The 26,395-nt window shown below is 43.6% G+C and overlaps 1 protein-coding gene across 1 annotated transcript in view; it reads left to right on the forward strand.

Moving 5' to 3' along the window:
* The window catches only part of LOC141146726 (aldehyde oxidase-like), a 230,454-nt gene that overhangs the window by 85,001 nt on the left and 119,058 nt on the right, over positions 1-26,395 (forward strand). Inside the window, exons 10-13 of the mRNA XM_073633234.1 lie at positions 14,631-14,723; positions 18,826-18,977; positions 19,366-19,459; positions 23,411-23,520. Of these exons, the coding sequence (XP_073489335.1) occupies positions 14,631-14,723; positions 18,826-18,977; positions 19,366-19,459; positions 23,411-23,520 (449 nt within the window). The remainder of the gene's footprint in view (positions 1-14,630; positions 14,724-18,825; positions 18,978-19,365; positions 19,460-23,410; positions 23,521-26,395) is intronic.

Below are 26,395 nucleotides of genomic sequence, written 5' to 3' on the forward strand. Positions count from 1 at the left end.
TTTAAATGGGGTTCACTTGGAACAGAGACCAGCCAATAGTGGGGTACTACAAGGCTCTGTACTGGGTCCTGTTCTATTTAATCTATATGTAAGTAATATAACTAAAGGTTTGTTGGGCAAGGTATGTCTTTTTGCTGATGATACAAAGGTGTGTAATAGGGTTGATATCCCTGGAGGTGTCTGTAATATGGAATAAGATTTGGCATTGCTGGAAGATTGGTCAAAACAGTGGAGATTGCAGTTCAATGTTTCTAAATCTAAAATAATGCACCTAGGAAAAAATAATTCCTTGAGAGAGTATAACATTTGGAGTACATTGTTGACCAGCACTACAGAGGAAAAAAGATTTGGGGGTACTTATTTTAGATGATTGCAAAATGAGCAAACAGTGTGATGAGGCAGTGGGACAAGGGAATAGAATTCTAGGATGCATCACTAGAGCGATCACCATAAAGGAGGAAGATGGTTCTGATATAGAAGTTAGACTTCATTTAGAATACTGTGTCCAGTTCTGGAGACCTCACTTACAGAAAGATATTGATAAAAATAGAACGAGTCCAGAGATGGGTAACGAAAATGGTGAAAGGTCTGGGGGTAAAACCTATCAAGAGCAGCTTCAGGAACTTAAAATGTGCAGTCTGGAGGAAAGAAGGGAAAAGGGAGACATGACTGAAACCTTTAAAGTAGAAGTCCAGCCTCAGCTTGTTTTGCTGGGCTTCTCCTATGGTTCACAGGAGTGCAATTAGTTTTGCAGTCCTGTGACCCGTTTTCAACAGAGAGTGGTCTGAAGTCCACTCACTGCTGAAGTCAATGGAATAAGTCCAGGCACCTCGTCATCATGACAATGGAGTCTGGATCCGCCAGGACTTATGCCTATCTCAGCAAACGCTTCAAACGTCTGTGCCAACAAGAGACCTACTGGATCTATTCCTTGGGCATCCTCACACCCGGTGGGCTAAACGAGGAAATCGAGGTTCACACACTGTTATGAGCCACCTCGCCCTCCCGCCACATCATCCAGCTTCCCCCACTTCCCCTCCTTCTCCCCTTTTTTCTTTTTCCTCTCTCTCCCCTCCCCCCCCCATACTACCTCTCTTCTCCCCCCCCCCTTTTTTTGCCCTTATCCCCTCGCCCCCCCCCCCCCCTACAAGCCCACGTCCCTGTCTATCCTCCATCTTCTAATTTTGTACATTCTTACATATGCACACACCACATTGTACGGAGGCACACGCATATAAATACACCCCCCCCCCCCACAAATACAGCCCTACCCTCCCTCCGCTTACCACAATTCTATATTCATATATTTTTCACTCTCCATATAGTAAATATATATATATATATATGTGTCATTAAAAAGTACCTACTAATACTGCACTCAGGTGGCGCTTCCTTTCTTCACCCTATCTCAGCGAGCCGCTGAGAGCCTGAGACGGAGCTCCCCGCCCCTTCACAGCTCAGCACTCCAGTGAGCGTGGAGGAGCAGAGAGGAGAGCTGCTGATTGACAGCAGCTCTCCTCTCCCGGGGGTGGGGGGGCCCCCCCATGTTCGATTGCTCGGTTCTCACCCCATGTTCGATTGCTCGGTTCTCAGTGCAGAGGCCGTGGGGGACAGATGCATCATAAGACAGATGCTGCAGCCACCTAAGTATAATTGGGCAAAAAAACTTTTAAATATATCAAGGGGGTGAATGAGGTTCAGGAGGGAAAAATCAAGAACACGGGGGCATGACCTCAAACTGGAGGAAAATTAATTTTAGAAAGTATTATTTTACTGAAATGGTAGTTGATGCTTTGAAAAATTTCCAACAGAGGTAATGAACAGTACAACAGTATATGGCTTCAGGCATGCTTGGGACAAACAGATCTATACTCAGACAAAAAAAACAAAAAACAAAAAAAAACAACAAACAAAACAACCCCTCAATGGACTCCTCAGTCTTTTTTCTGCTGTCAGTTTTCTATGTTTCTAGTAAATGGAAATGTATTTCTTAATTACATTAAATTACAAAATGGCTTGTTTATATGCTATATTATATTTTTATGTAAATCAAAAAGGTGGCACTTTATTAGCATCAAATCCTTTACTAAAAAGACAAATATAGCAACTCTTTCGCTCATATGATAATAAATGCCCCACTATAAGTACTGTGTTAAAATCAAAAGTCCAGTGATTTTCATTAACTGCTCCTTCAATTTTCCTTCATATTACTCCACCAATATGCCATGCCCAATAACCAGTCAGGTGACTCAAGTAAAAATTGATCACTCACCAGATGACCATGACCTCTTATGAAATAAGCAGGTCACTGTGCGCATTCTATACAAAATAAACCCCACTACTCCTCTGCCTCCATGGTCCAGGACACCAGGGATACAATATCCTTCTCCTCAACACCATAGGACTGATAAAGACCAATGAAAAATACTTACTTGTGCTATGTTTATTATAAAAAGTGTTTCACATCAAAAAAAAAAAAAAAAAAAAAGGAGAAAGGATTAGATTTAAATGCTGCAAAGGAAGATACCGTTAGGGTTAAATGTTAAATGGTATATAAAATTGTATGGATGTAAAGTAGAAATCTTCAGTGTGGTTGTGACATCAACAGGATTTGCAGATGCCTTTTTTTTTTTTTAACCACTTAAGGACCAGCCTCATTTTGGATTTTAGGTGTTTACATGTTTAAAACAGGTTTTTCTGCTAGAAAATTACTTAGAACCCCCAAACATTATATATGGTTTTTCTTCTAACACCCTAGAGAATACAATGGCGGTCATTGCAATACTTTTTTTTGCACCGTATTTGCGCAGCGGTCTTATAAGCGCACTTTTTTTGGAAAAAATTCACTTTTTTGAATAAAAAAATAAAACAACAGTAAAGTTATCCCAATTTTTTTTTATATTGTGAAATATAATGTTACGCCAAGTAAATTGATACCTAACATGTCATGCTTGAAAATTGCGCCCGCTCGTGGAATGGCGTCAAACTTTTACCCTCAAAAATCTCCATAGGAGACGTTTAAAAAATTCTACAGGTTGCATATTTTGCGCTACAGAGGAGGTCTATGGCTAGAACTATTGCTCTCGCTCTACCGGTCGCGGTGATACCTCATATGTGTGGTTTGACCACCATTTTCATATGCGGGCGCTCCTCGCGTATGCGTTCGCTTCTGCACGCGAGCTCGTCGGGACAGGGGGGTTTTAAAAAATTTTTTTTTTATTTTTATTATTTATTTTACAATATTTTATTTATTTTTACACTGTTTAAAAAAAAAAATAAAATTGTGTCACTTTTATTCCTATTACAAGGAATGTAAACATCCCTTGTAATAGAAAAAAGCATGGCAGGACCTCTTAAATATGAGATCTGGGGTCAAAAAGACCTCAGATCTCATATTTACACTAAAATGCAATAAAAAAAAAAAAAAAAAGTCATTTAGAAAAATGACATTTGAAAAAATATGCCTTTAAGAGGCGTGGATGGAAGTGACCTTTTGACGTCGCTTCCGCCCAGCAGTGTCATGGAGACGAGTGAGCGCCATCTTGGCCTCACTCATCTCCAGACACACCACGGCACAGGACGCGATCGCCTCCGCCGCTACCGACGGCTCCGGTAAGCGGCGGAGGGCACCGGATCGCGGCGAATCCGCCGCAGGGACAACTTTTATCTGAAAGCCGGCCGCCGCACGAAAACGGGGATACCGGGGTTATGGCAGCTAGCTGCTGCCATAACAACGATATCCCCGTTCAAACTTAGGACGTACATCGTCGTGCGGCGGTCGGGAAGTGGTTAATTAAGTTTGTATATCGAAAGGGGGAAGTTTTTGGACTTTAAAATGGAAGCACAAAGTATACACAACCAAGTGCCTCCATCCCTGTTCAGTTGAGTTAAAAAGGCGTTGGGACTTACTTTGAATGAGGTGCATAGTATACAGTCAGTAATAGATAAATACAAAAACACAGCAATAATAATTTATATATGGACATACTAAGGATTGTAACATAGTGCACTATTAAACAATGTTGAGAGCAGGATTTATTGTTTAAAGAGTCTCAACAATTATGGTATAAAAACATTGTATTAAAGGTTTAATTAATTAATATTAACATATTCATTATGATTGTTGAATCATAACACAAAACAAAAAATATATTGACATAGGTTTAAGAGTTGATTGTGTAGAACTTTGATTCATGGTTGGCAAAATCATGTATGAGGTCAAGTATACAAGAGCATGATGTAATAAAGAAAATGTATCCATATGTTACATAGTTACATAGTAGGTGAGGTTGAAACAAGACACAAGTCCAACCTATGTGTGTGATTATATGTCAGTATTACGTTGCATATCCTTGCATGTTGTGGTTGTTCAGGTGCTTATCTTATGCCGCGTACACACGAGCGGACTTTGACTGGACTGGTCTGACAGATCTAGTCCGGCGGACAATTCGACCGTGTGTGGGCTTCATCGGACCTGCAGCAGACTTTTTCGGTCGAAAATCTGACAAACTTTAGATTTGGAACATGTTTCAAATCTTTACGCCGGAACTCCGCCGGACCCAGTTCCTATCAAAGTCCGCTCGTCTGTATGCTAGTCCAATGGACGAAAACCAACGCTAGGGCAGCTATTGGCTACTGGCTATCAACTTCCTTATTTTAGTCCGGTCGTACGTCATCACGTACGAATCCGGCGGACTTTGGTGTGATCGTGTGTAGGCAAGTCCGTTTGTTCGGAAAGTCCGCCGAAAGTCCGTCGGACCAGTCTGGTCAAAAAGTCTGCGGCATAATAGTTTTTTGAAACTATCGATGCTCCCCGCTAAAACCACCGCCCGTGGAAGGGAATTCCACATCCTTTCTGCTCTTACAGTAAAGAACCCTCTACGCAGTCTAAGGTTAAACCGCTTTTCTTCTAATCTTAATGAGAGGCCATGTGTCTTATTAAACTCCCTTCCACGGAAAAGTTCTATCCCATTTCCAGCACATCCTTCCTGAGGACTGGTGCCCAGAACTGGACAGAATACTGTAGTTCAATATAGGTGAGGCCGGACCAGAGTCTTGTAGAGTGGGAGAATTATCGTTCTATCTCTAGAGTTAATCCCTTTTTAATGCATATCAATATGCTGTTTGCTTTGTTAGCAGCAGCTTGGCATTGCATGCCATTGCTGAGCCTATCTACTAGGACCCCCAGGTCCTTTTCCATCCTCGATTTCCCCAGAGGTTCTCCCCCCAGTGAGTAGATTGCATTCATATTTTTGTCACCCAAATGCATTATTTTACAGTTTTCCACATTAAACCTCATTTTGCCATGTAGTTGCCCACCCTAATAATTAATATGTCTCGATGCATTTTGTGGAGAACACCTCCCCTTCCTCAGAAGCAGATACAAATCTGCAAAAAGTATATGAACAATGTTGAAGTCTAATAGTTAAACCACATAGGGGAAGGAAAAAAAGCAAAAAAACAAACACCGTTTAATATGTTAAATAATGTTACAATGTATATATCTATATCTATATGGATTGTTGATGTGTTTTTGTATTTAACTATTACTGACTGTATACTATGCACCTAGATCAAAGTCCCTGTCAGGAAAGGTTTCACTTGCTGGTGGCACTGTCAGATCTTTGGGCTGCAGTACTGGTGTCCACGAGCAGGTGTCTCCTAGCAATCTGGAGCCGACATTGTCTCCTGCAATCAAGCATCATCTGAGACTGGTTGCAGGAGATGTGTATTTATACCCGGCAAGCACTCACACACTTGCCCTGAGCCCTGACCTGTACCTGTGATCCTGGACCTGTATTTGAACCTGTTCCTGTCCCTCCTGTGATCCTGTTATCCTATACCCCTATCGCACAGCCTGATCCCTTCCACCTTCTCCCTGTCCTGCCTTGCTCCTTTCCCCCCCATCTGCTGATCTCCCGTATATGACCCTGGCCTGGCTATGATTACGATTCTGGCATTCCCTATCTTTGTTTTGTTTTACACCTTTTGGTATCGGAGGTGCATTTATATCTGTGTTCACTTGTCTTAATAAACTACATTACTTTTTCACCTTGCATACTTTTGGTTCACTCTGCAGTCCACACAGTTCTGGTCACATCTGTTTATGACAGGATACTAAGGCCATTCCTGACCAGAAGTGGCTGCACAGAAGAGCCATCGTGGTACTGTTGCTTTTGCTAAAATACAGTCAGAAATAGTTGTTCATCTTGCTTCACTGGTAACGGAGGATAATGTTGCTTTTGCTAAAATACAGTCAGAAATAGTTGTTCATCTTGCTTCACTGGTAACGGAGGATAATTATTGCCGTCTGGTAGTGGAGTGGGCCAGGGATCAACTTTTAGAATGTATCTGTCTGGCTCATTCTCTGGTTGATCAGGGCGGTATGTTTGAAAACGTTCAGCCTGTGATTTAGGTGTGTGCAGAGCTAGCCTTGTTCAGTACTCTAAAGGGCAGTGATGATTTCTCTCCCTCCTTCAGTGTTGATCAGATTGAGTCTGTAGTGTGGCTTTTGGAGGATGACTCTGCATACTTCAAGCACTATTCAGCATGTTCCCAACTGGTGCTAGTGGAGTGTGTTAACTCGGTGCACTCCCTTTTCAGACAGGCAGCATATAAACCGAATTTTGTTCAGCCATTATTCCAAGCATGGTCTGATATATTGCACTCAGCCTCAGTCAGCTCACAACAACCCATTCCTGCTACCAGACACCTGCCTGCCCAAATGTCTCTCCCCATCACCCACGACAACCCCAGTCTCAGCCCAATATACCCTGCTTCCAACCAAATATCAATACCCCGAGGCGGAGCTAGCGCATGGCATGTGAGGAGTGCGGGACCGGAGCTCCGTCTGCAGACTGACAATCCTGGGTCAGCGGCACCCAAATTTTGTGCTCCACTGCTGGGGATGTGTGCTGGGACCCCTCGGGCACCTTCGGGGATGGTAAAATACGCCCCCCTTGCTCAAAAACGACCTGAGAACGGCTGGCACAATTCACCTGGGGCTCTCAAAATGGCACCGGAACACAGGAGGAGGAATGGCTGCCGCTCCAGAGATCCGTGGAGGCACCGCTCCAGGCATCTCCCCTACAAGACAGGGTGAGTCCTAAGCCCCAGAGGGAGGCAGTGATAAGAAGGGGGAGATCGCTGCACAGATTAAGAGATCGCTGGGCCAGAGCTGACAGGAGGGTGGAGATAATCCATCCCTGACCCAGATTATGGCGGCCATACAGGGGTGCCAGAACAAGCTAATTGACCACTTTGAGAAGCTCAGAATGGAGTTCTCCTTTATGAAACATGACATGCAGAAGGTAAGGGAGAAGGCATAGACCACTGATCGCCGTGTTACTGCCCTGGAAGATACTGTCAGGCCCTTAGATACTGCTGCACAGATGACCAAAAAGACTTTGTCTGAACACACATTAAAGATGGCCAACATGGAAGACCGCATGAGAAGGAACAATATAAGGCTGGTGGGGTTCCCAGAGGGAGTGGAGAGGAAGCACCCAAAAGAATTTCTAGAGAACTGGCTGAGTGCTAACATGGCGCCTGATACCTTCACCAAGGCCATTGAAAGGGCACACCGTATCCCAGGCCGGGCCCCCCTCGAAGGGAGCCCCCCCAGATCTATGATAGCGAAAGTGCTTATAGGATATAAGGGAATATTCCTGTTATTCGGAAACGCATAAGACGCTCGCCAGAATAGACACTATCCTGACTGAGGGGGACGGTATGGAATTGGTCCAGGGAGTTTCCTATTTTCCCAGAGCCCTATCTGATCATTCACCTATGCTACTGGAACTTAATTTGGGACTGAAGCCAGGTTTACGAATATGGCGAATGGAGGCTAGTTGGCTCCAGGAGGAATATATTAAAATTAAATGTACAGAGGCTATCAAACACTTCTGGGCTGACAATGATGGTTCTGCATCCACACTTCTCCAATGGGAGGCTTTTAAGGCCACGCTGTGAGGGGCGTTTATAGCAGAGTTCCAGGGGTTCAAGAAACAATTAGCTTCAGCAGTTAAACTTAAAGAGACATACCACAAAATTTAACCTTGCACAACGTAGACGCATATTTGAATTTGGCGACAAGAATGGCAGGCTCCTGGCATACTTGGCGAGGCCAGAATATGCTCTGGTTTATTTTAAGTCCGTGTATGACAGCTCTAAAATTGAAATTTGAGACTCAACTAATATCCTGAAAATCTTTGCCCAATTCTATGAAAAATTATATAGCTCTTGTGCTCCTCTGGGGATGGAGAGATTGCTGACTTGCATGGCAGACATTGATTTACCTAGGTTGACGGAGGAGGATAGTACCGCTTTAGAAACTGGCATTACGGTGGAGGAGGCGATTGCCTCCTTTCCGCCTAGGAAGTCTCCTGGACTAGAAGGCATTCCCCCAGAATGGTATAATACTTTTCGGTATGGTATGGCCCCACGCCTACTTAAAGTCTTTAATGCAGCTAGATTGGATGGCAGATTACCTCCTTCAATGAGGGAAGCCTTGGTTGTACTGATACCTAAGGGAGGGAAGGACCCTCGAGAGTGTGACTCCCTTCGTTCAATCTCGCTGATGAATGTGAACACAAAAATATTGGTAAAAATACTGGCAGGTAGATTACAATTAGTTATCCCAAAATTGGTGGATGTGGATCAAACAGGTTTTATTCAGGGTCGTTGCGCACAGATGAACATTAGGAGACTTTTTGTAAATCTCCAAACCGATCATGACAACTCCGGGACTCGAATAGTGGCCTCCCTAGATACAAAAAAGGCCTTTGACTCCGTGGAGTGGACATATTTGTTCCACCTCCTGGAGTCGTATGGTTTTGGTCCTGTGTTCATCTCTTGGGTAAGGCTCTTGTATACAGATCCGTTGGTAAGACTGTGGGTTAATGGCAAAATTTTTGACTTCTTTCCCATTTTTAGGGGCACCAGGCAGGGGTGCCCACTTTCACCCCTCCTGTTTGCTCTGGCAATAGAGCCACTAGCGGTCAAACTTAGAGCTACGCCACACCTAACGGGACTGCGACTGGGGGGGTTTGAGGAGCAAGTTTCACTTTATGCTGACGACATGTTGCTATATCTACAGAATCCTGAGCTTTCGCTATCAGAAGCATTCCAATTGATTCAAGAGTTCGGGGACTACTCTGGATTAATTGGAAGAAGTCCTCCCTCTTCCCTATAGATGAAGATGTCCACCTCTTTTAGGTATTTGGGGATTGAGGTTCAGCTTCCCATCTCTAAGTTTCTGGAGACAAACCTGATGCCGGTTGTACTAAACTTTCGGGAGAAGGTACGGAAGTGGCAGAATTTACAGATCACCTTGATGGGACAGATAAATCTATTTAAAATGATTCTTCTTCCTAAGTTTCTGTACATTCTCTCAAATTCCCTGGTTTTTGTGACATTACGGGTCTTTAGGAATATAGACTCCATTATTGTGGGGTTCCAAGGCACCCAGGGTTTTTGACAGTTTTAAAGTTACCAATTACAGTGGGCGGGATGGCCCTTCCTGACCTGCAGTCTTACTTTATGGCTTCACAGCTTTTCTTTCTGCACTGGCGACTCTTTCTGCTAACACCTAATGCTACTACCCTGCTGGAGGCTGCAGTTGCCACCTCACAGGAAACGCTTCAAATTATGTTGTACAGGAAGGGGATTCCAGGGAGAGAGGTGGGATCCGTTATGGCGCTACCAGGGAAAGTGTTTCACTTATGCTCTAAGCGGAGGAAAGATGATCCCTGGTTATCCCCAAATAGTACCCTGTGGTGTAATAAGATCCTTGCAGAGTTTTTTAGACTACCGGATGGGTATAGCGCTTGGGCTAGACATGGCATAAAATACCTACATCACATTTATCAGGGTAACCATCTCTGTACATTTGCACAACTAAGAGAAAAATTTGGAGTACCCAGGAGCTGGTTCTTTCGATATGCGCAGCTGCGCCATGCAGCGTTTGCACAGTTTGGGGAGGGTGAAACTATGGTGCAGAACACCGATTTGGAGAAGGTTCTGATTGACCCGGATCCAGCTAAGCGAATCTCTAGATATTATGGGGCAGTGGGTCTGGGGGTAGTGACTACAGCTTCTAAGCCCATGGAGTGTTGGGTCGCGATTGTCCCGGAATTGTCGGAAGAACTGTGGCAGGAGGTACTGGACACATTTGGTGTCTGTTGTCTTCTCTACGGATAAAAATGATCCAGTTCCGTTTCCTCCACCAGCAGTATTATACACCTACTAGACTTTACCAAATGCAGAGGCGGGAATCGGCAGTTTGCCATAAATGCAAAGGGGCAGAGGGTACTTTCCTACATATGGTCTGGGAATGTGAAAAAGTAAGACCATTATGGTCACAGGTGACTGAATTTCAGAGCTGTTTGACCTACCTAACATTTGCTCCCCCCTACGCTGTCTCCTTGAGGTGTTTGACCAAGAAGAAATTAATGCATACACAAAACTATTCCTTAGGATTCTATTATTTGGTGTGAGGAAACTTATTGCCAGACGATGGATACATGACGAACTGCTGACACTGGGGATGTGGATGAAAATAATAAATGCTGATGTATAAAATGACCTATGAAGCTAGAGGGGCCCCTAAGTAGTTTAGGAAGGTATGGTTTTGATGGGTAGACTCTGGTAATACCCTGGAGGGGGAGGGGTAATAGACCATTTGACTGCTTGAGGTCATTTACTTCCTATATTTTAATAAAAAAAAAGACGCTGACAGAGCAGATAGTGAGTCCTTTTTCTTGATCTGGACAAAAAAAAAAAATTGTATCCTGCCGAGTGTAATACCAAAAACAGACTTCAATTGGGGAGGGAGGGTATTAGTTGGACTATCCAGGGTTGTTTGTTCTGGTTAAAGTTTAAAAAAAAAAAAGAAAAAAAAAAAAAAGAAAAGCACATGTACTTTAATGTAAGATGGAGATGGAGACCTGACTAGCTCAGATAAAAGAGCATTAATATGTACATTATTGTTCTAATATTGGATGTTGATCTCTTCATTGATTTGGATGTAATTTCTTTTTGATGTATTGTATGAACAACATTTATGTGCGCAATAAAATTTTGAAAAAAAACAAAAAAAAAAACACCATCAGTACCCAGTTTCCACTTGCTGCACCTATCCTGCCCTTAATCCAACTGCCTCTTCTCTGCTGCCTGCAACAACCCCACAAAGACCTAGCCACTGTTCCCTCTTCCTTAAGGTATTCTAGCCCTTCTCTTCAATCTGCTACACCCTTTACTTACAGTTCTGCAGTCACCTACAGAACTTCGGTGGCTAAACCGAAGAAAAAAAAACTGAAGTTTTTCCCGACCCATACAATCCTGCCATTATCCCAACCTGCCTCCACACCAGCCGATTTGCTCCAGTCTTCCTCAATGCCAACCGAGCTACACCAGTCTGCCTCCATGCCAGCCAAGCTGATCCGGTCTGTTTCCATGCCAGCTGATCCACTCCAGTCAGTCTGTGCATGATTGCCAGGCTAGCCTCTGATGATTCTGAACCTGAAGACCCACCTAACCCTGCCAACTTTCTGCCTGCTGTCCAACCTGATGTTTCAGTACTCGCTGTCCAGCCTGATGTTCCGGTCCCCATGGTCCAGCCTGAAGTTCCGGTGCCCACGGTCCAGCCTGAAGATCCGGTGTCCGTTACCCAGTCTGCTGATACGGTGATTGCTGAATCGTTTGCTGATGTCCAGCTTGTTGTGCCTGTGCCCAGCTTGATGTGCCACTGCCTGCTACCCAGCTTGATGTGCCGTTGCCCAGCTTGATGCCATGGACTTCTTACCTACCCAGCTTGATGTGCCTCCGCCCATTGCCCGGCTTAATGCCATGGAATTTTTACAGCTGCGGCTAGTTGGCGGGTGTCCCCTAGCAATCTGGAGCCGACATCATCTCCTGCAATCAGGCGTCACCTGAGACTGGTTGCAGGAGATGTGCATTTATACCCAGCTAGCACTCACACACTTGCCTTGGTATTGTCCTTGAGCCCTGACCTGTACCTGTGATCCTGAACCTGTATTTGAACCTGTTCCTGTCCCTTCTGTGATCCTGTTATCCTATACCCCTGCCCTGCTGCCCAATCCCTTCCACCTTCTCCCTGTCCTGCCTTGCTCCTTGCCCCCCCATCTGCTGATCTCCCGTTTATGATCCTGGCCTGGCTACGATTAAGATTCTGGTATTCCCTATCTGCTGTATATAATAGTCTAGATTGTTGTTCTTTGTGGGTCACTGTTTGGTTGTCGTTTTTGTTTTACACCGTTTGGTATTGGAGGTGCGTTTATATCCGTGTTCACTTATCTTAACTACATTACTTTTTCACCTTACATACGTTTTGGTTCACTTTGTTTGCAGTCCACACAGTTCTGGTCACACCTGTTTATGACAGTCCCAACCCCTTTTTAACTCTTAAGTTTGCACATCACTTTCAGTAATTACCTATTCAAAACATGTTGGGACATTGGGGATTGTTCAGCTCAAGTGGATAGATGCGTTTTGGTACAGTGAGTCCACATCAGAGAGGCATTTATAGTTAAAGGCCTGGTAGCCCACGTTTATTAAAAGGAAAAAAAACAAACAAAAAAAACAAAACAAAAAAAGTCCATCCATGAATTCCACGCAGGGGTCCAAGCTTCAATGAAATCCACAAAATCCAAATGAAAATGCTAGTCCACCTGGCTACTCTTCAGCAGTAATGCTGCTATAAGTACAGGCCCCTCAAACGAGCTACTTGGATGCGCACAGTCTTAGGCTCCTTGGCCGCACACAGCTTCTGGCTCCTTGGACGCACACAGCTTTGAAGCCCTTCAACGCACACAGCTTCTATTCTCACACAGAGACACTTACTAGCAGCCACTGCACCAACTTCACCTTCCTCCACTCCCTTTCTGCTCTCACCAGCCCCTCGTTATATGGGCTGTGTGCACCTGGGCTGGCTGTCCACAAGACCCGGACACAGGGTTGGAGATCCTGTCCCACCCAAGACTCTGAAGGATCTCCAAATTACAGAGCCCCTAGCAAAACTTGGAGAAAATTGCCAGAGCAGTTCTGTTTCAAATTTACGCTCTGTAGCTCTGCACTCAGCCAATATGCAGACTCTGGGGGTTATTTACGAAAGGCAAATCCACTTTGCACTACAAGTGCACTGCAAGTGCACTTGGAAGTGCAGTCTCTGTAGATCTGAGGGGAAGATCTGAAACAAGGGGAAGCTCATCTGATTCTATCATCCAATCATGTACAAGCTAAAATGCTGTTTTTTTTATTTTCCTTGCATGTCCCCTTCAGATCTACAGCGACTGCACTTCCAAGTGCACTTGTAGTGCAAAGTGGATTTGCCTTTCGTAAATAACCTCCAATACGCCTTAGAGCCTATCATCTGTTTTCTAGTAGTAAGCACCCATATGCATGTTTACATTTCAGTGCAGTTGTTGCTTTGTGCATCCTTTACAAAAAAACAAAGGAAATGCATCAAAACTCATGTCTACATACTTTGCAATGCATTTTAGCATGTGTTGCAATATAACATACATTGCACATCAACACACTTCATAATTCACATCAACAAGATTTTTTGTTTGTAACCCTAAACCTGCAGCACCTATGGCACACATAGGGGTTGATTTACTAAAGGCAAGAGACTGAGGTAAAGCTTCACTTTACAAAGAACACCCAATCATGTGCAAGAAAAATAAAAAAAAAACTGTTTTTGCTTGCACGTGATTGGATGATGGAATTCAGCGGAGCTTCTGCTCATTTACTAAGCTCTGGAGCTTCTGGTCTTGTAGAGTGCAACTGCGCTTTGGAAAGTGCACAGTCTATTTGCCTTTAGTAAATCAACCCCTCTGTGTCCACTTTAATCACACTGTAGCTGCTGACTTTAAATAAGTACACTTACATGTCCTGGGTGCCCGCGATGTCAGCCGCCCGAGGCCGACCTGTCCCTCGGCTCTCGGGTCCCGGCACCGCCATCCTAACTAAGGGAAACAGGCAGTGGAGCCCTGCGGCTTCACTGCCAGTTTCCTACTGCGCACGCGCAAGCGACGCGGCGCTCTGTAAATGGCCTCGTGGGTTTCTGGGAACACACAGTTCCCAGAAGGCAACGAGGCCGCTCACCAAGGAACAGGACACGCCATGGAATAGGCAGATTAGGAAGACTGCCTAGCAACAAGGGTTCAGATACGTTTAAAAAATTTTTTTTTTCAAATTTTTTTTTTTTTTTTAGGACTTTTGGTGCAATTTTTTTTCAGGGTGACCCTCCACTTTAAAGTGCCTGTGCAAGATAAAGGAAAACCTGTAAACATGGCCTGTTGTGGGTACCTGAGGACAGGGTTGAGAACCACTGTTCTAGAGCATCAGTTGTGTGTGTATTAAAAAGAATAACCTATATGCTCAAATTCAATATATAGGATGTTATAATTTAACAGGAGATTTATTGAGCTTAATAAATGCACTTGTGCTGTGATGCCATGCATCTATCTTGCCACTGATTTTCTTTGGTGAATTCTAATATTCTTGTATTTTTTTTTTATTTTTTTTTTTTATGAAGGTACATTATTTCAGATACTGTACTGTATTGGCTATTAACGTTTTCTTTTTCCTATTTTTTTTTTTCTTAGGTCCGGAGATGAAATTTAGAGGAGTGTTTCATCCGATCATCATCTTCCCTGGAAGAATAGCTGATCTCCATGTTGTCACTAAGGAGGAATCAGGTTAAATGCACCCTATGCTCTTTTTAAGGCTTTATTTTGGGCTGAACAAATATTGTCTAGATATAAATGACATATTAATTTCCTACTTGATTAGTGGTGTCCTTTGCTCATTTTTTCTAGATCTGTGCTTTAATTCTGCATAAAACAACTCTACACTTTGTCTCTGTGCAGAAACTTACCTGTAATAAAAACTTGTCTCTGCTGCCCCCTCCCTTTGTGTAGGGTGAGTGGTCTTGGATCCGCCACTTTGTGTTGTTTTCTGCAGGCAGCCTGTAGTGGGTGGACCTGTAGGGCCCCATCCACAACTCTGCTCTCTTCACAGGCTATAGTGATAATATTCTGTTAATTCTATAGAGTAATGCCGCGTACACACGGTCGGACTTTCTATCCTACTTGGTCCGGCACACTTTCCGACGGACTTTGTCCGCCAGGTGCGCCGGACTTTAAAACGGACGGACTTGCCCACACACGCCCGGACTTTCCGGCGGGCTAAGTCCGCCCGTCTTTCCGACGGACTTTCGCCGGAGTTCCGGCGGACTTTCAGAATGAACGGACTTGCCCACACACGGACAAGTCCGTTCATTTTGAACGTGACTCAGGTGCGACGGGACTAGAAAAGGAAGTCAATCTTGCCGCTTTTATCGGCGAGATTGACACCTTGCGAGCCCCGTCGCGGGGCATACCAGGCCCTTAGGTCTGGTATGGATTATAAAGGGAACCCCCTACGCCGAAAAAACGGCGTGGGGTCCCCCCTAAAATCCATACCAGACCCCGATCCGAGCACGCAGCCTGGCCGGTCAGGAAAGGGGTGGGGACGAGCGAGCGCCCCCCCCCTCCTGAACCGTACCAGGCCACATGCCCTCAACATGGGGGGGTGGGTGCTTTGGGGGAGGGGGGCCGCCCTGCGGGCCCCCCCCACCCCAAAGCACCTTGTCCCCATGTTGATGAGGACAAGGGCCTCTTCCCGACAACCCTGGCCGTTGGTTGTCGGGGTCTGCGGGCGGGGGCTTATCGGAAAAGTCCGCCGGCGCCCACACACGGGCGGATTGTCCGGCACACTCTGGTCCGCCGGACCAAGTATGCCGGAAAGTCCGACCGTGTGTACGCGGCATAATACTTTGGTTTGCTAAGCCATTTGGTGCACAAAAAGTGGATTTATATCCTTTGTGACTATTAAGGATTACTGTATATTTAAAGAAAAGTTTTTGTGCCCAGAGTCCAGCTTTAATGTTTTTTATATATATATGTGTAAAAGAGGGGCATAATTAGTGAACATGACATGGCTTAAAAAGGGCCTAAGACAGCAATGAAATACAGGTGTCCTGTGGCTCCTGTGGTCTGTGGTGGTCTTAAAACCCTTGCAACCCTGTGGAGTCTTTTGGATTCTAGACTCAGAATGGACCCGTGTCCATTCTAAGTTCAAAGAGTCAAGTGAAGTCTATACAGCAATGAGACCAAGTCATATAAGGTGATGTTTTGAAATGGTGGATGGCACCTCCAGTATGTAAATCCAATCCAAAGATATCACCAGCACTATTTGTTTAGATAAGCAGACAGCATACATTAAATTGATTTCCATGTTTGCAGTCAAATTGGGATAACACCTATGTTACGTTTGTTGCATGTCCCAATTCACATAGCATAACTTAAAAATTGCAGCTTACCTTTTTTTAGATGTTCTCTTCTGAACCCTCCAGAAAGGAAAAATTCTTCTAGCTCTCTTTTTTTATGAGGGGTTGGGCAGCTGTATTTGCCATAATTAACCCTGTCTGTACTGTGCATGCACATTTTCATTATTAATTGTGACTAGATTTGTACACTGTCTGTCCAAACATTTAGTTAAAGGTGTAGAGGCTGAGCTTCTTGCATTGCATGTTGATGAGTACATGAGTGGAGGCTGGTTCTCAAAATTTTTGGGGGAGCGCAAACAAACTGAAAAAAAAACCATCAATTGCAGCTACTGTGCCATCAAACACAGCCACTGTGCCATCAAACGCAGCCACTGTGCCATCAAACGCAGCCACTGTGCCCATCAAATGCAGCCACTGTGCCCATCAAACGCAGCCACTGTGCCCATCAAACGCAGCCACTGTGCCCATCAATTGCTGCCAGTGTGCCCATCAATTGCCACTACTGTGCACCATCAAATTCTGCCAGTGTGGATTGCCCGGCACTTACCTGCCTCGCAGCAGGTCAGCGGCGGTGTCCTGCACGCTCCTCGATGTCTTCTTCTGTCCTCTCTATCAGGCGTCCAATCACAGCGCCTGACATTTCAGCCAATCAGGTCACAGGTAACAGGTAACACAGGTAACAGACCCAAGCACCTGATTGGCTGAGAGGCGGTTCATTGTTAGCAAAGCGAATTCCTTCGCTTTGCTAACACACAGCTGAGTGAACAGCGAACGCACAGCATTGCACCTGCTGTTCACCTTTTTGGGCGCCTATTAGAGCTTACGGCCCTAATCGGGTGCTTACAAAAAACACCCCCACTGCTGTAATTCAGGTGCCCGGTGCGCGAAAAGGGAACACCTGAATAGGGGGTGTCGGCGGCGACCATAGATAGATTAATGCAATGCATGAATCTATCTATGGTGATAGAGTGGTGCCAGGAGAGAGGGGGCGGCACTCCTGCGCACTTTATGGACGCACCACCACTGGAGTACATACTTAGGACAGACTCACTCTAACATTGTTCAAAAAACTTGCAGTCAGCCATAACACCTTCTCCTGAGTAATATCTGAAAGGTACAAAAAAAAAAAAAACCCAAAAAAACAAGGCATGCTGTGTGAATGGAACGCATAACAAATATATAGTGGGGTTTTCTCAAATTTGACTGCAAAAGTGGAAATACACTTTAATGTCACCAACAAAAAGCAGGGACATTTTAAGGCCACTATGGGCCTCTTCCTCAGGCAGAAGTCACCATCATTGTGTAATGGTGATATCTTGAATTAGACTGCACACAGGGTCTTGACTTTTCATCAAGTTGAGTTTAAAACCCTTCGCTTAAACCTACTAAGTCTGGTGTTTTGAAAAAAAAATGACAAGAGGCAAGAGCTAGCACCAGTAGGGGGAAGGTCTTAATTTGAACTTGGTGGTAGGTTGAAGCTCTGCGCACAGTTTGAAGTTTGATTCTGAGATCATTTTAAAGTCTAATGCAGAAACATGAAGGCCCTCAAAAAGTTCATGCTTCAATACTGTAGTTACTTTAGGTACTTTTGTAGGCCATAAAAATGTTATTGCAAATACATTGTAAGTATACATTTTTGAAAGAATGTATTTTTTTTTAAATTGCTTATTAGATCCACTTTTTCCTTCTGAATGCTCCTCTCTGTTTAGTTTCCCATATTGTGGGCATTACTAATTTAGGATATGGCAGAACATAGTTTGCATTGCCCCTTTGTGTAGCTGAAATATAATATAAATGTAATCACTTGCTTTTGAGCCACAGTCTGTGTCGGACAGTGCATGCGTGAAGCCGAAAAGCAGAATGGCTGGGAAAGTGTGTCTGTGTTTGATAATGAGTGGCGTGGCTTCTCCCTCTGAATTCCTGTTAAAAAAAAAATCTTTAATTTCGAGTTGTCGGAAATGGGAACTATAAACTCTCAATGTGTAGATCTCAGCTTCTATAGCAGCTAGAATCATGGAAAACATTTTCTATATGTTTTATTCTAATTTTAAAGCTGGAATATAGCTACTTATTATAATGATATATCTTATTTAACATTGAAAACTCTGTATTTACATGTATAGTTTTAAATTATCCCTGCATGTTGGAGCAGCATTTTTAAAAATGTTTTATCTTGTTGCTAAATGAAGACAATAGAGTCTCTGCAGCAATGATTGGATGCCATGGAGACCATGTGACTTGTGCTATTCAGGCTAAGACCTAGGGAACCAAAGGGTTCTGTTTTTTGGCAAGAAGTAGGTACTTTTTTACCCAAAATAATGAAGTGATGCGGCAGTGATGATATGCAGAGTTTTGTAAAGTGTGAATTTCAATGATAGGTCTGTGTTAAGCTACTACTTTGAGTTGAATTCACAAGCATTGCAGGCATCAGACTTTACAAAGATTGTCTAACCCAGAGTTCTTTCTCATAGGAATTACAGTGGGAGCAGCTTGCAGCCTGACAACACTAAAAGCAATCTTAGCCAAAGCTGTCTCTGCCATTTCTGAAGACAAAACCAAGTTGTTCAGAGCCCTTCTGCAGCAGCTTTCCTCTCTAGGAGGTGCCCAGATCAGAAACACAGCTGTAAGTATGTCCAATGTACTTTTCCTCGCTAGTATTACAATCATTGTGTTTAAATATACTAAACCCGACCATAGATGGGCAGATGTGGACAACAGGCAAGAAGAAACCGTATTTGTCAATGGTACCCACTACTGTTGGGCAGTGCGATCAGTTAACACTTTCCTTTTCTGTGAAGTTGAAGAAAGATTTTCCAGCAGATTGTGATGATCAGAGCTTCCAATTGTCAGAAATATATCACTTACCATGACACCTCAAAACAGCTCAATTCCTTTCCAAGTATCAGATTAGATATGGTTGGGATGGAATGGAGTGGTTGATGTCCACCACATTATTATATGCAATGCCAGCCATTACAAGCTTTGTCATTAATAATTTCAATCTCTTCCAGTCTTTAGGGGGAAACATCATTAGCCGTGCTACAACCTCTGATTTGAACCCGGTTCTTGCAGCAGGAGGCTGCATCCTCAATTTAGCCTCAACAGGTACTGGAGCTAAAACCCTAAAAAAAATATGGTCTTTTATTCTGATATTCCAAAATAAAATAGATGTTACCAAAAATCAATTTTAGTTACTGTATAAATAAATATTTTCAGGATGAACATATGACAATGTAGCCAGATTTTTGCAAAGTGTAGTTACCCTATCATACAAACCAAAAAAGAAAAAAAGGGCATGAAATTATGTGTGATGAGACACTAGAATGTCCTCAAACATTGTTTACCAAGTGCAGGTAGAGTCACTCTAGTCAAAAAACTGCATATGTATAAAAAAAGAATGGGTTTTGTCCTTACCAAGACTGTAAGGAACCAGAGGACCAAATGAGTGACACAGCATACAATGTAGGGACAAGTAGAAAAAATGTTAAATTTATTAATGAGTTAAAAATTCAATGAACTCCCCAATGGGAGGTAGTAGTTGAGACACAAAAACATGACCTATATCTGAAGGCCACTGCGTTAAAGAGTCACCCGATGTGGCAACTAGGGATGGGCTTCGAGTTCGAGTCAAACTCATGTTCGACTCGAACATTGGCTGTTCGCCCGTTCGCCGAACAGCGAACAATTTGGGGTATTTGTGGCAAATTCAAAAGCCGCGGAACACCCTTTAAAAGTCTATGGGAAAAATCAAAAGTGCTAATTTTAAAGGCTTATATGCAAGTTATTGTCATAAAAAGTGTTTGGGGACCTGGGTCCTGCCCCAGGGGACAAGGATCAATGCAAAAAAAGTTTTAAAGACGAAAGGGGGTGGGGCTATGTAACGGGTGACCCCGCCCCCCTCTGACGTCACAGGGAATGCCACAGGGAAGTCCCCGTCAAGTCGCCGTGCATCAGAGGGGGGCGGGGTCACCGGGTGGCCCCGCCCCCGTTATTTAAGAACCGTCAGAAGAGGAGAAGCGTCACATAGCGGGAGCCTCCCTCCATGCCATCATGGATGCAGGGCGGCCCGAGGAGGAAGATGCCGGATGAGAACACCAGAGGAAGAACCAGAAGAACCAGAAGAAGAAGAAGATGGAGGAAGAAACCGAAGGAAGATAAAAGATAGAAGAAAGAAGAAGCATTTAAATAAAGGAATTTCAAAAACTTGTCATTTTTAACATTTTTGACAGTTTTTTTGTGAAATGGTAGGGGTACAAACCTTACCATTTCACACAGGGGGGAGGGCTGGGATCTGGGGGTCCCCTTGTTAAAGGGGGCTTCCAGATTCCGATAAGCCCCCCGCCTGCAGACCCCCACAACCACCGGCAAGGGCTGTGGGGATGAGGCCCTTGTCCCCATCAACATGGGGACACGGTGTTTTGGGGGGCTACCCCAAAGCACCCTCCCAATGTTGAGGGCATGTGGCCTGGTACGGTTCAGGAGGGGGGGCGCTCTCTCGTCCCCCCTCTTTTCCTGCGGCCTGCCAGATTGTGTGCTCGGATAAGGGTCTGGTATGGATTTTTGGGGGGACCCCACGCCATTTTTTAAAAATTTTGGCGCGGGGTTCCCCTTAAAATCCATACTAGACCTGAAGGGTCTGGCATAGATTTTGAGGGGGACCCCACGCCATTTATAAAAAAAATTTTGGCCGGGGTTCCCCTTAATATCTATACCAAACCTGAAGGGCCTGGTATAGAATTGTGGTTCGGGGTTCCCCTGTGGGGAATTCCCATGCCGTTTTTATCAATGAACTTATATGTGTATTGTCGGACCGGCAATTCATTAATAGCCGCGAGTATTTTTAAATGACTTTTTTTCCTTTGAAATGTCATTTGCTGTCAGACTGTTCTAAACACGGGAAACATGCGCCCCTTTACAGGCATACTATAGACACCCCCAGGTATGAAATTTAAAGAAATATTACACTTTTATTGTTTCACTTTAAGCATTATTAAAATCACTGCTTCCGAAAACACGTCCGTTTTTAAAACCTTTTTTTTTGCATTTTTTGCATTGATCCATGTCCCCTGGGGCAGGACCCAGGTCTCAAAACACTTTTTATGACAATAACTTGCATATAAGCCTTTAAAATTAGCACTTTTGATTATTCATGTTTGTGTCCCATAGACTTTAACGGTGTTCGCGTGTTCAAACAAATTTTTTGCCTGTTCGCAACTTCTGGTGTGAACCGAACAGAGGGGTGTTCGGCTGCTCCCTGGTGGCAACACACAGCACAAGACAAAAAACAAAAAACACAAGAAATAAAACATATAAATGATCGTCCAGATACCAGATCTATGCGCCGATGTCCATGCCACGACTAATGCGTTGTTTGAAAGATTATTTTATAAAGAATGTAGAAAATATGGCATGAACATCTGTGCAGAGGTCCCTGGGGGCTCGAGCCTGCAAGGTGCAGATGGAAAAAGGGGAGGGGATAGACTGATGAACAGCCTAAAATGATTTCGTCTTGAGGAAGCTACGTGATTCACGTTGCAAAACGTGTTGACGTCATCAGCGTCACGTGACACCTTTCCTTCCCACCATGTCCCTGAAATGAGCCTATGGCAAGCTAGGGAGGTCAGATAGCTGCAACACAGTGTGAAGATTGCGGAACGCTGGAGGAGACATACAGTATGCACTGTTTAGCACTTATACCGAGGGACATGTTTTTTTGTTGTGTTTTTTTGTCTTGTGCTGTGTGTTGCCACATCCGGTGACTATTTGACATAGTGACCTTCGGTTACATGTCTTGTTTTTGTGTCTCAACTACTACCACCCATTGGGGAGTTCATTGAATTTTTAACTCATTATTAAATTTAACATATTTTTTCTAGTTACCCTATTAGTAGCCTTAACAGTGTGTAGGACAGTCATAACTAAATGTGGGTCCTAGGGTACACAAGGCCTAAAGGCATTAGAATATTAGGAATCAGGCAGGGAATGGACACATTTTGGTGAATAAACAATGATATGTGAAAAGCCATTGTTTTGTAGTTGGGTCTGCCATCGAGATTTATATGCCTCTCATGTGACTGTATTAAAAGATGCCAGCTGGGGGAGGGGGAACAGTAAAATGATGCAGTTTCCAATACAATTTTCCATTTTATCTGTATTTGAATTGTATATCATGGCCCGATCCCTTATCTTATGCAATGCCCCAGTAAATCAGTGCATGCACTATTTTAGCCAATAAAAAATAAGTACTGTTGCCCTGATTACATATGGCTCCCCAGTCCAACAATACTGTCAGGCATCCACTTGTGGTACTCCATTTTATGCCAGTCAAAGTATCATACAGTGAAGACCTCCAGGGCAGGGGCTAAAGGTTAGCATTTCTGTGGATTACACTAAAGGATGATGGAGAAGCAGTAAAATACATCATCACTTGAAGGTGAAGGATTTGGATAAATGAGCAAATACAACTAGAAGAAAAAAGAAATGTTGAATTTAAAGTGATTCTAAAGGCTGAAGGTTTTTTACTTTTATGCATTCTATGCATGAAGGTAAAAAATCTTCAGTGTGCAGCTCCCCCCTCAGACTCCCTTATACTTAAGGCCGCTCTCATCCAGTGATGTGCATGAGATATTTTTTTAAATACTCCACCATAATTGTCTCCAATTCAAATCTAACATTTAGATAATGACATTAATGTAGTCCTTTTAGGTAATCTTTAAATCTTTGAAACCTAACCTGATCTCGGAAGCAGGCAGAGTCTATCTCAGCTGTGGTCATCTAAAGCCCTCTTGTATTTCTTTCCGGGATTCGGTGCAGCTGGCTACCCAGCATGCACCTCCCAAGAGCAAAAGAGCAAAAAAGTATTTACTAATTATATATATATAGATATTGGACATGTATAAAATGTGTGGAACTCCACTTTAAAGTCAATCAGATAATAGTTCAATACAGAAGGAATAGGAGGGCCTTCTCATTTAGCTTACAATCTAATAATAATAATAGGAAGTGACGTCCCATATTTTTGGAGGTGAACACTTTAATTGACTTCTTTTCCTTCAGATGGTACCAGACAAGTTCCTTTGGATGATTCCTTCTTTTCAGCATCTGGACGCTCCTTTCTTAAAGCTGAAGAAGTCTTGATATCTGTACATATACCATACTCAAAGAAGGTATGATAATTAAACTCTTTAGTATTCTTACAGATGATTGCAGATGTTCGGTGTATTTTATAAAGTAGTTCAAAAATAAATTATGATGAGAAAGTGCAGATAATCAAATAATGGTTTTCTGTATTTAGACTGGTTAAAAAATAAACCAACGTTGCTTACTTAGATCCTGCACTTTGAATAAGCCTAATGCAGTATAAATGTTTAAAATGAAATAATTACATTAGAGATAGCAGAAGCATAGCTGAGGAACAAGCCAAAGTTCCGTAACGAGTGGTAGCGAAGATACGGGTGGCAGCAAGAGTGACAAGAATGAAATGGAGACATGGCTTAAAGAGACATGGCTTAAATCAGGAAGTTCATGGGAGGAGTAAAGGGTTAAAAGTTCAAATGAAGCAAGGTTTATTGCCCCGTACACACGATCTGAAAAACAGCGACAGAACGTCCATTTTTTTTTGCATGCTAGTCTCATATCGAAAACGGAGAGTTTACTAAAGTTCCAAAAATTCTCGTATGACAGAATAAAAAATCGGAAGTAATGTCATGTGTTGTAGTGTATTTCTATTGTATTTTCAGAGGACAACTGTACTGATCAAACGAAAATCATACGTTCTGGCATCGTATGAGTAACTTTTTTAAGTTTATCTGATCGGATAATATTGGATGAACTGTCATGATCGGCTCTCGAAAGCTGTGTACTAACGATCAGATTATTGTACGATTGCTTTGAAAGCAGTATTTTTCATCTGATTTTCAGATCGTGTGTACGGGCCATTAGGTAGGATCATTCAAGGAATTGTCCAGAGAGCTGTCCAGCATCTCAAGTGGCTGTGTCCAGCATCTCAGGCGGCTTAGTGAGAGCAGTTGCTGCTAGACACAGCAGAGGTCCCGGTGTCCTGTCAGATTAGCGAACCCTTCAGATCAGCGAACAGAAGTGACGTTCCGTCAGCTGACTGACCAAAAATACTCACTAAGCATGAATTCCACCGCTAGTAGGTTTGCTAATCTGACAGAACACCTGCAGACAGAAGGCGGCAGCAGACATCTTGTTACACCCAGCAAAGTTTTGAATTTCACATTCATTATAGCAATAAAGCGAGCATATAGGCTTATAAACAGTATTTTGAAACCTGTGAGACTGTTTTGATGTTAAATTTTGAAAGCCTGCAGTCAGAAGGTGGCGACGGCCATCTTGGTACACCCCGCACTGCTCCACGCCAAACTTATAGTCATAAGGCGCCAACGGACATTTTTGTACACCCTCCCTCAGTCGCAGTGTTCTGTCAGATTAGCAAACCTGTATGCTCACTTTACTGCTATAATGAGTGTGAAATTCAAGACTTGGCTGGGTGTAACAAAATGTCAGATGCCGCCTTCTGACTGCAGGTGTTCTGTCAGATTAGCAAACCTGCTACCAGTGGAACGCATGCACAGTGAGTATTTTTGGTCAGTCAGTTGACAGATTGTCACGTTCGCTGATTATTATTATTATACAGGATTTATATAGCGCCAACAGTTTGCGCAGCACTTTACAACATAAGGGCAGACAGTACACTTAAAATACAAATCAATATTGGAGGTATCAGAGGGCCCTGCTCGTTTAGACGAGTTTGCTAATCTGACAGAACACCAGGTTCAGGTCCCGGCCCTGACACAGGGCAGTGAATAGTGTATATGTGTCAGCTAGAATTCTCACATACACATGGCGAGGAGATCCAGGATTTGTGTCAGTTTTGGATTAAACAAATATAGTGCTACCCCGAAGGAGCTGCTTAAGTATATTTGGTTCTGTACTCTGCCTCTTAACCCCAAGAACAGTCTCAGCCCCTCTGGCACAGCTGGCAATAATGTTAGTGTGAACACCACAGTAAAATTACACAAATTGTAGTAAACACAGAAAATATCTTAACTGTGAAATTGCTTAGGAATGGAACAAAGAGTAGCAGTATAGTAGATGTCGCACCACTTCCTTAAACAAAATCTCTCTAATGCCATGTACACACGGACTTCCCGACAGAAAAAGTCAGATGGGAGCTTTTGGTCGGACATTCCGACCGTGTGTATGCCCCATTGGACTTTTTCTATTGGCATTTATGACGACTCAGATATAGAACATGTTCTAAATCTTTCTGTCGGAAATGCCGATGGAGTTTAGCTCGTTGGCAAGTCCGCTCGTGTGTACGCGGCATTAAACTGAGCTATTAATATTACCCCCTGCGCGTGCCCCCCTCCATGACTTTTCCATCAAAATCAACAATGCAACTATCAGTCCCTCCCCTCACACCAAGGTACTAGGTGTAATCCTAGACTCTGACTTATCATTTCAGCCCCAAGTCCAATCGTTGTCAAAAGTTTGTTGAATTCACCTCTGTAACATCTCTAAAATTCGTCCCTTTTTAACAAATGAAACCACAAAGCTCCTCATTCACTCCCTTCTTATCTCTCGCCTTGACTATTCCAACTCCCTTCTCATTGGCCTGCCTCTCCATAGGCTATCCCCTCTTCAGTCTATCATGAATGCTGCTGCCAGACTTATCCACCTTACCAACCGCTCAGTGTCTGCCAACCCTCTCCTCCAATCCCTACACTGGCTCCCAATCACCCAGTGAATTAAATTCAAAATACTAACCACAACCTACAAAGCCATTCACAACTCTGCCCCAAGCTACATCACCAATCTTATCTCCAAATATCACCCAAATCGTCCTCTCCGCTCTTCTCAAGACCTCCTACTCTCAAGCTCTCTCGTCTCCTCCTACCATGCTCGTCTCCAGGATTTCTCCAGAGCCTCTCCCATCCTCTGGAACTCGCTACCTCCACCTGTCCGGCTATCCCCTACTTTTGCAATCTTCCCTAAAAACGAATCTCTTCAGGAAAG

The sequence above is a fragment of the Aquarana catesbeiana genome, linkage group LG06, assembly GCF_042186555.1.
Source record: "Aquarana catesbeiana isolate 2022-GZ linkage group LG06, ASM4218655v1, whole genome shotgun sequence".
NCBI lineage: Eukaryota > Metazoa > Chordata > Amphibia > Anura > Ranidae > Aquarana > Aquarana catesbeiana.